Here is a 14,214-nt window from a genome sequence, read left to right as displayed (position 1 = left end):
CTGCCTTTAAACTGGTAGGTTAGGTCTGAGACCAGAGTGAAGGTTTGTCAACCATGACAAGCTCCAGCTTGTTTAACAGTCGACCGGAGGGTTGAAAAGTCTAATAAAACCAAAGGGCCTTCCATAACAAAGCTGCTGCCACTTAAGGAGAACATTCACACCCATTCAGCAGGGCTTTTTGCAAACATGCAGAGGTATTTGGAGCCTCCAAAGCGAGCAAAGACACACCAAAACCCAGCAGCTAGAAACAGAAGCCGGAAAAAACTGCAGCGAGCAGTAAGAAACACAGTGGGAACAGTGAGTAACTAACCACGGGAAGAGATAACAAAAATGCTGCATGACCTCCCTCCCATCACTTGGATGCCTTTCTAAAATAGACACTTCAGCCTGACCACAAGTTATTGTGCAAGAATCACTGGGTGAAGCTGCAGTGACCTGTTATCTCCAGGACTACCAAAGGAAAGTTTCTCCCATGCTCATTTGGAAAGTTTCCTCTCTTTGGGAGGAAGGTTTATGGCTCAGTTTTAGCAGGCTGTACCAGCCCCGTCTGGGGAAGGCCCAAAGCCACTGCCTGGGGACAGGAGGATGCTCTGCCTTCTCAAATCCTCCAGCTGGGCTGATTTCCCCAGCACTCAAATCCCCCTGGGTCACAAACTTCCCTGGATATATCCGGAGGCGAAAACCGCTGCTGCCGTTTTTACAACGTGACAAATCCTACACTGCAGTGACACATCCACACATCCTTTGCTGCCCATTTCCATCTTCTTTTGCCAGCACTGGCCTGTCTTGAAGAAAAGAGGCTCAAGGAGCCTCTTCAAAGTAGCTTTTCCCAAGAGAGAAAAGCCAAGTTCCCCTGAAAGTGCAGATGTTCAGAGACACATTAAATATAAGTATTTCCACAACAAAGAAAGGGCTTCTGCCGTTTCTTTTCCTGGTAGGGCCATGGACCAAGCAACAAAGGACTTGTGGCCATGGTCTTCATTCAGCAGTGGATCAGCAGAAGACACATGCTGCACACACCTGAGGTTTGCCAGCCTACCCAACCACTTCCTTCTGTGGCTTTGCTCAAGACGGAACATTTTTCATTTCCTAAGAAATAAATGTTATGACAGTCACATGGACTGAATTAAAAGTACAAAGACCGGACTTCTTAGCCAAAGACCTCAGATTTTATTAAACAAATAAAAAATACATGCCCTTGGAAATCCAATCTGAGTGGGGCCATAAGGAGAGCAAGAAGGTTCCAAGGTCATGTTTTACAATCTTTTGAAGCAGGAATGATGCCTCTGTCTGAAGAAGGCATTTCATGCAGCCATCTGTACAGAGCTTCCCTTTCTCCAGCACACTGCAAATGTTACAGTGCAAGAACTTGCACTCTTATTTATACACAATAAAGGCCTTGTGCAGGAGATCAAGGCTGTATTTCATTGATTTGACACGATGGTTAACCTGTGAACTTTGCCCCTGCTAATAGAATAATTTCTGTTTGTTGATTCCTCTTTTGGTATCCTCGAGGGTAACAGTCGCTTCATCCCAGCTCTCATTTGCATGTCTGGTGCCAAACGGTTTTACAGCTTTTACTTGCACAAAACAGCGCCAGGACAAAGTTAATTAAATGCAGTAACTGCAGCTGGATACCGAGGCCCCACACCTCTCTCCACAGATCCTACCTGTAATTTCCAGAAGCTCTCCAGCAACTTGGCTCTGATTCATCCTTTGCTTGTTGAAAGCTTGGAGAGGTCATACAATGACAGAATGGTCTGGGGTTGGAAGGGACCTTAAAGCTTAGCTTGTTCCAATCCCCTGCCATGGGCAGGGACACCTTCCACTAGCCCAGGTTGCTCCAAGCCCTGTCCCACCTGGCCTTGGACACTTTGGGGATGGGACAGCCACAGCTTCTCTGATCCTTGGCTACCAAACAATCAGTCCCACAGAGGTCTTTCAGATAAATCTCACCCGGTCCAAGAGGCTGATTGCCAGCCAAGAAAAAGACCAAAATTTATGACCGAAAAGGGTAAATCTGTTAAACACTAAAGGTATGGTTTTCCAGCAGAGCTAACCCACCCTGAATGTGCAGTGTTCAAAACAAGGCAATCCCACCTCCCCAAGCCTCCTGCTCTCCTCCTTCCAGCACAAGGATTCCTCTGAACACACACTGGATATAAAGGTCAGAAAACTAAACCCCCAGGAAAAAAACAGGACAGTGAAGATGGAGAGAGGGAGGGGACTGACTCTCTGGTCTGTAACAGGACAGGGAATATGTGGGACTTGGAGGGCTGACAGATAAAACCCAGTAGGTTCTGGTCATTAGCTCTGGAGATCCAAGGACTAACATGAGGCCCTGCTGCTAACCAGTAGGTCTCATTGGGGTATTTCAAAGAGGTTTTTTCCTCTAGCTATAGCTTTCCCTCCCTCCACTGCTTTTCATCAGGATAGATGAAAGCTCTTCATCTATTAGCTATTTAGATCAGATGAAGACCTTCAAAAAGCTGATACTTTAAGGACAGGTTGTATCTCGGGAGCCAGGGGAGCAAAAAACTCCAGGTCTTACCACGGAAGGGTACTCTGGAGTCTTCAAAGGTAAAATCCAATTTCCACGTGGGTTTTATAGAATTCAGATAATCTGACTTAAAACTGCAACGGTTCTACTTAAATTCATCACTGCCTCACAACAGTGAGGGATCCAGACCAGGGCTACGAGCAGCAATGGTTTTGCTTTTACACGCAAGCGTGACCTGCTACAATTTAATTTCTGAGCGTGACTTCAGGCAAAGCAGCTCTCTCTGGCACACACAAGGGGAACAAGAGGAGTGTCCAGAAGAGCCAGACCTTTCCTGAAGTTGCCTGAGCTGGGCATTCAGGGCTACACCAGTGAAGGAAGGGGCAGAGTTGACCCCCACAAGCAGAGACAGGTGCTGCAGACCTCAGAGCAGCTCACACCAGAGCCACGTGTGTCCTGCTAAATGGGGAAAGAATGTGCCTTCTAACAAACAAATCACCCCAAACCCAGCTGGCTGCTGCAGGAATTTGTATTTCCAAGTGTGCCATCTTTGCACAGTCCGAAGCTGCACTTCCAAGTGAAGCAGGCATTAATTAGCTTATTTCTGGCATTAGGATGGGTGGTGTCAGACATACTTTGTATCTGATAAGCTCCAAAGTGTAGCTCCTATCTGGTATTGTTCCACTTCCAAATCACGTCCAGTAACCCTGCAGCAGAGCTCAGCCATCCATCCCACTGCCAGGGAAGGGATGGGTAAGGTGGCACCAAGGACGTCCGGCCTCACCCACGCCGGGATGGCACAACACGAGCTGCTCCACACGGCCCAGCGAGGCCAGGCTGAGCAAACAAACCCCTGCTCTCAACCAAGTGTCAAATCTTTTCAGAGGGATGCTCGGAATTATATTCACCAGCAATTTGACTTTTTAATCATTTCAATTACTGTGACTAAAACCCTTCAATTGGAACAAAACCGGGGGAAAATAACCCCTCTCCTTCTGAAGGAAGCCTGCCTGGCTTAACAGACCATACCAAATCGTGAAGGTTTTTGCTTTTGTGGTCTTCACATATTTCATTTAATGCAGATAATTAACCTCAGTTTCTAATTTCAAATCCTCCACATAAGGAAGTGAAGTGACTGAATACATTCACTGACAGATGGAAAATTAAAATATTACTGCAGCTTCTGCATGGCTCAAAAGAGAGGGCCTTGCAAACGATCTTTCTTCTTTTATTTGACTGATTAACTGTAATTTGCTTAATGGATTTAAGGATGAGCCTAATAATCCAATGATATATCCAGGAACTGATTTAGGATATCAGCACCTCTGTTCTGATTTTTTTTCAAACACAGCAATTTCTACACAGTCACTTCTGAAACCAGGTTTTTTCCACCAATTTTAATAAAATCAGGCCCCTGATTTATTTTAAATGGGTGGTGATGGCATGACTAGCCTTGCACTATGCAGCCAAAGCGCTGAGCTTCTTGTAGCACCTTCTGAAGCCTCAGATTTAGGGATGACCCACGATCACAAGGTGCTGTGGCAGCCACTGACCCAGCCCAGCAGGCAGCAAGGCCTTCTTGGATAGCTTGGAAAGGTGGAGAAGTCAACAGCTCTACCCTCACATGGGGCCAGTGTGTGTTTCCCCAGCACCCCCACACCCTTCTCAGTCCCTTTTCCACCAAGAAAGTCTGGCATAACAGGATTTCACAGTCTGTCTCAATAGTTAATAAATCCAGGATCTAACAGACTATTAAAGGAAAACATCCAAGAGGCAGTAATTTTTAAACATCCAATGGCAACTAATTATTCAAGGGATTAGTCCATTATAGTAACAACAAAGAAACTCTTAAAATATAAAGCCAAGTTGAACGGCAGATCAAACCCAAGGTGTTCCCACCCGTGGTCCACCTCCTGGGTGCACTTCCCAGCGGCCTGGGAGCGGTTCAGCTCCCACTCGGCCTTTTAGCACCCAATTCTTTCTGAAACCGGGCAGAGCCCAAACCAGTCAGCCTCAAAATACAGTATTTCACGATCTGTGCCATCATTGTAAGTGCACAACAAAACAGGACCATCGCCAGCACTGGACCAGTCAGGCCGTGGCTCTGTCCAACCCACCCAGCTCTCTAAGGACAGAGATTCCCTCCCCTCTGGTGATGTGTTCCTGGACTGCATCACGCTCCCAAGACTTTTTTCCACCATGTCCAACCTGAATCCCCTCAGCAACAAAAGGAGGGGGATATAACCCCCCTTCTGTGCTTTTAAGAGGAAATATTCTGTAACTCAAATAAAAATCACAACAAAACAAGGTCTTGTTTGCTGGAGGAGGGAAGAAAACACTATTCATTTATCAAACCAGAGTGCTAAAAGCTTAACTACCTGTCTTTAAAAAGAAGCCAAAGCACTGATCCGTACCCAACCAACAAACACACCACTTCTTCATCTTGATTTGTGTGGAGGCAAAGCTATGGGTACAAAAGGTATTCTTCTTCAAATAAAATCCATTTTAAAACTTGGCAACCGTCAGTATAAATACTTTACACTGTTAATGTAATGTAAGCACTTCTACCCAGAAGTTTCATCAGCTTAGCAATATATTTTAAAAAGCTGGCTTAACTTCTGTGCAAAACCACCATCAGTCTCTGTCCTGTATATCTTACAGTGCCCCAGCCACTAAATTACCACTTAGGGCTATTAGCATCAGACCCCCCTCCCTGCTGGACTCGCTGATTTCTCCAAGAACAATGCAGAACCCAAACTATTCTCCTGCAACTTATTTTCTTTAGAATTGGAAATAGCCACTTCTGTACATGGATTCCAAACAGAGCTCCGCTGATTACAAATGATACTCTGGGCCCAGCAATTTTAATTCCAGGTAAGCATCCAAAACTTTTCTTCCTGCCTTTGCTCATGGGTCTAACCTTCCAAAGATGCTTTTTTCCTGCAAACAAGCTCTCATGAAGCTCCGACAGCCTAACTCTGAGATGCACGTGCTGCCTCTCCAGTTAGAAGAAGCATCAGTAAGACTATTAACATCTTTAAACTTTCTAAACATGACTGCTCCTGCACCAGCATTCCTGGTTTTGCATCCCCAGTTTTCCAACCGGTCGTTACAATTAACGCCAATTCCTTCACCGCACAGTCTTGAGTCAGAGGTGTGCAATTTAATATTTAATTATGAACGAAGCAGCCAACCTCAAAATTAGGGCTGCCAGCTAAACTTCAGCCAGCTCCTTCCTGATGCAGCCCCAGCTTCTGACCGCTGGACCGTTTATGCTGCCTGAGCCGTGGGGAGATCCTGCGCCTTCCCCGAGCCAGCCTACACCGATCCTCTCCGGGTGTGTTTGTCACTGCATCCTCCCTCCCAGACCACAGGTTGTCACGTCCCTCTAAAGCTCCATCACCTCTTCTCCACTGGCCTCCTCTCCATGCCCTGCTGTGAAGAAGTGCTGGCTGTGTGTTTTGGGGAGAGCTGCCCTCCCACGTGTCCGGAGAGGCTGCCAGTGCGTGGGTGCAGGCACAAGGACTCTCCTGGTGATTTCCACCAGCCTGGTGGAGAACCACATCACCCACCCTTTCCATTTGAACCACCAACACTTGTGAAACGCCGTGAGCTTAGTCAGCCCAGCACAGTGGAAATTAGAGCTTGGAGCCAGCTTCCTTTAAAAAAACCAACCCCCTGTGTCTATCAAAGACCCTGTTGAGAAATTTCTCCATCCGTGCCCAGCAGCTCCACCACAACACTCCTCAAAACCCAGCAACTGGAGACTTCACCCACCACCTCTGTGTCCTCTCATCACCATCGTCCAGGTTTCCTTTTCAATGCATCGTGTGCTTCATGAAATGGGTCAAAACCCAAAACAACTGGCAGAACTAACCCAAATCTCCCAGTTTTCTTTGGTTTTCGGGAGAGATGGAGACAGAGCTGCTGGCAGGTAACACCCTATGCTCTTCTCACTTCCCACCACGGGAAGAAAGCAAAGGCAACGGCTCTGAGAGCTGCTCTCCTGTGCTTTGGGAGTGGGGCCCCTTCCCACGCCAAGCTAAAGAGACAGCAGAAGAAACCCACCCCAAGAGAAGACACAACCGTTCACCACAAAACACCAACTTTTTAAGACGCGTGTGCTTTCCTGGAGCACTCAAAAACCAGGCTGCAGGGCAGTTCTCAGGCACAGGTTTAATTTCTGCTCTGCAGCTCCGAGGAACGCTGTCCCGGCGTGTCGGAAGAAGGTTAATGAACGATTTAGCCGCCCTCACAACCACGTTAGTGTCACTTTCGGAAGCTGCGAGTTAATGCCCGAGATCTTCGGGGGTTACCCTCTTTGAAGTTCACTGATCCATAACCAATGTCCAATTAATTTGCAGGAGCCGAACTACAATGACTATTGGCCTTTTCCGACGCGCACAAAAACACAGTGGGTAACGGCGATGCTTTTGGCTTCGGGATATTCCCGAATGTGCCTGCACGTTTGCGCACCTTCGGAACACCCAGCGCTAATAACGGGTTGTCTTCTGCCCTCTGAGGAATTTTTTTTGCATTTGCTCTCCCGAGAGCAGAGCTACCGCATAAATCATCAAGATTTATGAACTTTCTGCTGCTGCAAAAAAAAAAAAAATTGGAGCTGATTCAAGATGCTCATTTGCTAACAGGGAAATACTTCTACTGCATTTGCTTGGATTCCTCTTTATTTAGGGTTTCCATGGAAGCCAAGGAATAGAAGTTCAGTCTCGGGAAGATTAAACAGGCCCTGAGATATAATGCAAAACAGCTTATTTCAACATTCCCCAAAGAACAGAAATGAGAAATTCTTCCACACATATGCCAAAAAAAAAAAAAAAAAAAGGAGGTTTGTGGAAATTTTCAAAATAAATTGGGACCCAGCTTTTCAGATGCTGCATGCAACAACCATCACTTCCTGCTGCAAGCAGCTCCACAGTTCCTCAGGTGAGAAAGTAAATGAACAAGAAGGCTGCAGGATAAAGAAGATACAGCTTAAAAACCAGCTTATTCAAGGCAACTACTGCTATACAACATCCGGGAAGAAGGTTAATTCAACCACAAGGCCTTGCACAAAGAGGAACAACCACCTCATAAATTACTATCTCAGCAGTTTTTAGAATAAAAAAGGCAGAGATTATGCAGTTCAGCAGCATCTTCCATAGTGATGCTCTGGATGCTACTGGAGCTGACAGACCGACATTTAAAAAAATAAAATAAATCCCTTATCTTCAGCTATTCCAAGCTGAGAAGTGTTCCTGCTCTGGTGAGAATGGTAAACATTTCCTTGCCTCCCTACCCCACAGGTCAGCAGAGTGTCAGTAGCCACAATGACAGGCTGTCCGACACTACAAATTAATAGCCACACATTTTCTCTGACCTCCATCCCCCAGGTAAAGATTTACTTCATGTTGTTCCAATCTGGTATGAAAATGCCCAGGACCAATGAACTCCACTCCAAAACACTTCTATTTCACAGCAGCTTTCTTAAACCATTTTACAATCTGGCACAGATATATTCAGATAATGGGTTAAGTGCACCTTTTGCCCTAAAGTTGGAGCTAAAATCCTGTTGCACGCAGGATTTGCTACCTGGTGTAATAAGGAAACTAAACACAGCTGACCCTCAAGTAAGTTATTTTCAACCTTAACACCATTATTGCTTAAATAAAAAGATACTTAAGTCGTAGCCTTTTCTAATCCTTCAGTTATGGTGAGCACCCAGCCACTCGGTGAAAACGCACTTCACTACACGTTCAAGTTTTCATTAACTCCATGGGAAAGTCCCAAGACACTGGGATATTTTTTTTCTGACTCCTGATTAAAACAGCAGGAGTCCACACGAATTCCCTTTTTTTTTTTTATTTTTTTCCCCCCCCCTTCCTCCCCCCAAAGAGCTTCACAGGCAACATCCCCTCCTCAAAATCTGTGAGGAAACAAGAAGCAAACCGAGAACACTTTGCCAGCTGAAAGGCGCTGAGAGCTCGCGCAGGGCGGGATGCGCTTCCAGCTGCCAGCCTAAAGGGACGGCCGGGGGAGATTAAACACAGAAATGCTTTTCATAAGGCAGGAGGCTTTGAAGAGGACAGTTCAGCTACTTCATTTCGTAATCTTCACAAAGCGTCAGATTTTAGCCTAAGCAGGTCTTAAAACAAGGAGATTTTATTTAAAAAAGGGGAAGAAAAAAAAAAGAAAGTAGGAATGTGTTCTGGCCGGGTTCTGTTGATTCAGCAAGGGTTAGACACACACACGCTTATTGATCCCAGAGAGCTCCCTGCTAAGTTAATTGTCTGGAATTTTAACTGAGCTCTCAGCAAGTTTCAAAATCCATGTTGGCTGGAAGTGGGTGGGGGACCCAGAAAAAAACCAGGCTGCAAAACTGCAAGTCCTCTTGTTAAAAAAAACCCTACCAATTACTTTCATGAAGGGAAGAGCTGCAGCAGGGAATGGTTTTAACTGGATTTGGGGAAATCTGTGTTTGACACCGCTATAATTCAGTGCTGGGAGTCTCATTTGCAAAGCAGTACCATTATCAGGGAGCACCGTGAATGCTGCTTCACCCCTATCCACAGTACCAAGGGATCTCCTGCAAGCTCATGACAACAATTTCTACACAGAGGAGCGTTACCATCAGCTGTACCTGCCCACATTACAGTACCTGAGCACCGACCTTCTGCTTGTGCAGGTAAGGGCTCAGCTGCCCGTGTGTGCATGAGGGCTGCCCATGGCTTTGCACTGCCCACCGAGCCCTACCTGCCTCCAGCCCACATCCAGCAGCGGTTTCTCCAGGTGAGGAAAGTGCTGCAGGGATGATTTGGCGCAACCAGACAGGAACAGCCAGAGACACCTTTAAAACACCCTGCTGCTACTTTCTAACAAAGCTCTGCACGCCGTCAAACCACCCGGCAGCGCCAACCTGCCCCGTGCGGATGCTCCACACCACCCGCGGTCCTCCAAAGCTTCCCACCACCCCCACGGTGGCTCCCCAACCCGTTCACGAGCTGCCCCGGCGCTCACCCACCTGAACTCCCTGCCCTCGCTGTAGCGCCGAGCCGAGGCCGCGCGTTGCGTGGCCGTCTCCAGGAGCAGCTTCTGCGTCAGCCTGCTGGAAGGCGCCGAGTCCCGGCTGGCCTCGGGCTCGGCCTCTTGGTCACACTTCCACTCCTCGTCCTCGTTCAGAGTCGGCAGATAGCCAGGTAGCCCTTTACCTGTCCCAGATCCAGAGCTCGGATCGCTATAAATTTTTGGACTTTCCCCACCTGTCCTTGTGTATTCCAAATAAATATCCGACTTAAGGAACAAAGGGTAGGTATTGTCTTCTATCATGCACTGAATCTCCGTTTGGGCCTGGTCAAACATGTCAGGGTCAATCTGCAGTTTCATGACACAGTCTTTGATGAAGCTCTTTGTGGCTGGTTTGATCTGCCGGGACACAATGCCATTGTTGTCGAGGATGTATTTTTTGTAAATGGCTTTTGCCAGCTTGAGTCTTTTCTCCTCGTTAGACACGCAGGGCTCCAGCTTCCTGAAGCCACTGCAGGCAAACCAGAAGTCCAGCAGATCCGCACAGTCCTCCTGTTTCAGGAAAGTCCTGAAGAGGTTGATTCCATCTTGATCATCCAGCAAGGAGTGCAGCGACTCGGCCCACTTCAGGTAGGGTGGAGTTGGCGAAGCACTCCCCTCGGGTTCGTACCCCAAATCCAAATCGGAGCGCCTCGGTGTCGCCGTGGACGTCTCATTTCTAACCACATCACTTTTACCGGAGTAGAAACCATGGCTAACTGGCCTTGGATCTGTGGACACGAGTTCTCCCTCCTCGCCAGGAACTGGTGGTCTTGGAGCATCTTCAGTGAAGCTTCCTCCGAGGTCCAAGGGGAAGCCTTTCCCCTGGATATTCATTTTTCTGGTCCTTGCTTGCGCGGGAGCAGTGGGGGACGAGCTCAAATCTCAAATCACCACTATTTGTAGCTCCAAGGTAAACAAGTTTGTTTGGCTGAAACAGAGGAGAAAAAAATAAGCAAGTATCACTGGAAATAAACACTCTAAGATTACAAACCACTGGCTTTGCTCTGCATTATTACTGTACTAACACCTCTTTTTTTTTCAGCAGAATCAACGATAAGCTCTCAGTGACTTCTGAGTGCGCAGAACTGGGCTCAAACCAGGCATGGGCTAAAAATGACAGTTACAGAACATCCAAAACTTTACATCCAGAATTCAGCATCAGTGATACAGCTGATGCTCCTCTATGGCATCCAAGAGATCCATACTCAGGTATCACAGGACACATGTCACTCCCTGCACTGCCACCAACTCCTCTGCGCAGGACACGCACCAGGTCATGCTAAGGCAACGCGTTTTTATCTGGCTATCAATCTAGGAAATTCTCATCCCCAAGCAGGAATTTAAGGCTTGTGAAAATTATTTGGAAAGAATACCCAGCTAGTCCTGGAAGCGGGGACTGCACCTTAATCAAACACAGGTGGCTTTCGTACGCTCAAGTGACATACCAGCGCCACATTCCTCACAAATCTCCGCGTTTCAGAAATACGCCGCGTCGCCTCGTCTAGCTCTAGGGGAATCCAGATGCATCGCTGACCCTAATATTTTGGGCATCTGGACTGCATTCTTGCTTCAGATGGGCATGTTAGCACAGGAGCTCAGTTCTGGCACTGCTTTTTGTAGGCAAGCCGTTGAGAAAAGGTTCATTTAACGCTAACAAAATTGCACGCTACGAGCCTGGGAAAATTTCAGGTCATCAAAGGAAGATGAGAAAACCACCTTGAGAAGGAAACCTGATCAAGTACGAGGTTTTTAAAGAAAAGCAGCGAGTCAATATGGAGGATGGGAGGTGTGGGGAAGGAGGGGAAGGCAGGGAAGGGCAATCCCTGGGTTGCTACTTCTGCTGCTCGACAAGGTAACTTCATTTAAAGGCAGTAGCAAAATTCTTGTCTTACAGAACAGCCGAAGCCCCGAAGCCCCAAGTACTGCAGAGCACCAGCTGCCTGACAAATTACTACTCCTTGCGCTGGATTAACTCAATCGCATGTGAAAACACACCAGGAAAGACACATTTTAGCTCGCCCTCTCTCTCAAAGCTACCCCACCACAAGGAACATGTCTTTGGGATGCTATATACCATTCCCCCATTTTCTCATCCCGGCTGAACCGAGAATCGCCGACGATGCCGTGCCAGCCCTTACTGCCCACCTGTCCATGGTGAAACAACCCAACGAGCCCAGGGGCGGCCAGCGAGGAGGGCTGGGCCCCGAGTGGAGCGCGGCAAGGAGCCAAGAGCCGTCCGAGCCCCCCAGCACGAAACCCCTGCCCTGGCACCGCGGGACGCGGCTGGGCTCCGGCCCCACGCCGCGGGGGCGGGTGGTTTTCACCCCGCTTCTGGAGGGGAGCTCTGGGCTCGCCCCCGTCTCTGCGCCGCAGGTCCCCGGTGACCCCCGGCCGGGCGGCGGGGACCCCCGGGGCAGCGGCCCCGCAGCCCCACGGCCACGCCGGGCATTGTTGCGGCGGGGCCGGCGCTGGCTCCTCGCCCCGGCCGGAGCAGCCCCGCGGAACCTCCCGGAGGACGCCCGGCCGAGCCGCCCTCCCGGCTCCCGGCGGGGTCCCCCCGTTCGCCCCGCGGGAGCCGCCGGGCCGGGCGCGCTGCGGGGCGGCCCCGCCGCTGTCAGGGCACCGCGCGGGGCCCCCGCCGCCCCCCGGGCAACTTCGCGGGACCCGGCCCGCGCCTCCCCCGCGCCTCCGCCGCCACCGCCCCCGGCCGCGCTCGCCCTCCCGGCCCGCCCGCCCCCGCGCCCGGGGCGGCCTAGCCTAGCCCGGCCCGGCGGCCCCGGCGCGGCCCGCGCTCCCGCCCGCGGCGGCCTCGGCGCGGCCTCGGCGCAGGGCCTGGGCCGGGGCCGCCTCACTCACCCGCGCGGAGCGGCGGCGGCGGCCCGGGGCGGCGCGGGGCCCGGCCCATGCGGCTCAGCGGCGGCGGCGGCCCGGCGGGGCTGCGGCGGCACAAAGCGGGCGGCCCGGGACGCTCATAGCCGCGGCCGCGGGCGGGCTGGCGGCGGCGGGAGCGATCGGGAGCAGCAGCAGCAGCGGCGGCGGCAGCAGCAGCCGAGCCCCGCTCCGCTCCGCCTGCGCCGCTGCCTCCCAGCCCGGCACGGCGGCTCAGCCGCGCCCCCCGCGCCCCCGCCCGGTACTGCGGGACCGGCGGCCGGAGCGGGGCGGAGCGGGCCCGGCCCGGCCCGGGGAGGCGGCGCGGGCACACGCGGGGGCTGCGGGCCCCGCAAGCGCAGCAGCCGCACGGAGGTGCCGGCCCGGGGAAGCCTCGGGAGCTGCAGCACATGGCCGAGGGGCCGGGCCGGGCTCCGGACACAGCCCCGGCACATGGCCGAGGGGCCGGGCAGGGCGCTGGGGACCCGCAGAGCTCTGGCTGGGCGGGCACCCCGAGGGCTGAGCGGCTCCAGAGCTCCTGCTGGCCCTGGCCGAGGGGAGCCCGCAGAGCCCCCGCGAGCATCCCGGGCAGGGATGGCTCCGGAGAGGGTCACACTTTGGAGACCCCCAGGGCCTGGCCGAGGGGCTCGGCCCAGGAAAGGCATCAACCCTCAAAGCACCACCAGCCTCCACTGCTCTGTTCGTGTTGAACGGCATGGCACACCCGAGCTCTGCCCGGTTTGGAGCACACGCCATGGGCTTGGGAATGCAGGAGCGTGGTGGCCGGTCCACCGGCCGCTCTTGCCTCCACCGACAACTACAGCTGTTTTGGAACCTGCAAAGTGTGTCCTGCTTCTCTGAGCTGGGCAACTCCGCGGCAGGGAGAAATCAGGGACTGTCCAAGAGGTGGCACTGCATGGACTGGAACGGGTCAAGCAATGTTGAGACTCCCCACATCGGCACTGGGGAGCATGTCACTCCCTGAGATGGTTGGTTATGGGGAGCAGGGGGCCCCAGCTCTGAGGCTGCTGTCCCAGAGTGACGGGGGACACTGCAGGGACAAGAAGGGGATTACCAGATGCAGAAATCAAATGAGAGTAGAATAACGGGGAAGCACAAAGCTTGCTTCCTCCCTGGAAAGCAGAGATAGACTCCGAGCCAGGCAGACCCTAGGTACCATCTCAAAAGCTGAACATGCAAACAAGCCACAAGACAGTCCTTTAAAAATCAGAAATTACTCAGAATGGTTTCCAACAGGGATGCTTTCTGCTTTCTTATGCAGTTACACTGTCACACGTGCCTGCCTCCATGCACTTAGAGAATCCTTTCGGAAACGTAACTTTTTTTCCCCCAGCCTTCTGAAATGCCCAGAAATCCACCCTGGGCAGTGGCACTCCCCATCCCACCCCCGGCAGAGAGCCCGGCAGGACGATGTGGCTCTTTACACCCTTTCATGTGAACGGTGCTGGGAGCTGATTTACATGTAGCAGTGCAATACTGATCTCAAGCGTAATAATAGAAAAGCTGATGTGGGATTCAGCTGGTAAAGAATTAAAGGATGGGAATATAATTAATGCAATCAGCCTAGTTTCCAGAAAATAGCTCTTGTCAAACTCTGATGTCATCCTTTGAAGAGATTACAAGTTTGGCTGATAAAGGTTATGGCATAGAAATAATAGACCTGGGCTCTGTTCAGGCATGTGACTTAATCCATATACTATTCTGATTAAAAATTAGCACAATACAACATCAAGAGGGACACCTTAAAGGGGCTGGGAGCTGGC

General features: G+C 51.0%; 1 protein-coding gene across 1 annotated transcript in view; it reads right to left on the bottom strand.

Annotated features, from left to right (window-relative positions):
- The window catches only part of AXIN1 (axin 1), a 70,775-nt gene extending 58,249 nt beyond the window's left edge, over nt 1–12,526 (bottom strand). The window contains exons 1-2 of the mRNA XM_050317218.1: nt 12,419–12,526; nt 9,519–10,490 (exon numbers count right to left, since the gene is read on the bottom strand). Coding sequence (XP_050173175.1) covers nt 9,519–10,396 — 878 coding nt within the window. The 5' untranslated portion in view covers nt 10,397–10,490; nt 12,419–12,526. The remainder of the gene's footprint in view (nt 1–9,518; nt 10,491–12,418) is intronic.
- Nucleotides 12,527–14,214: the final 1,688 nt, after the last annotated feature.

This window comes from Myiozetetes cayanensis, unplaced genomic scaffold, assembly GCF_022539395.1.
Source record: "Myiozetetes cayanensis isolate MyiCay16 unplaced genomic scaffold, myiCay2020 scf20-37, whole genome shotgun sequence".
In the NCBI taxonomy this organism is placed as follows: domain Eukaryota; kingdom Metazoa; phylum Chordata; class Aves; order Passeriformes; family Tyrannidae; genus Myiozetetes; species Myiozetetes cayanensis.
Note: the sequence above shows the minus strand (reverse complement) of the source record. Positions and strands in the feature narration are given on the sequence as shown.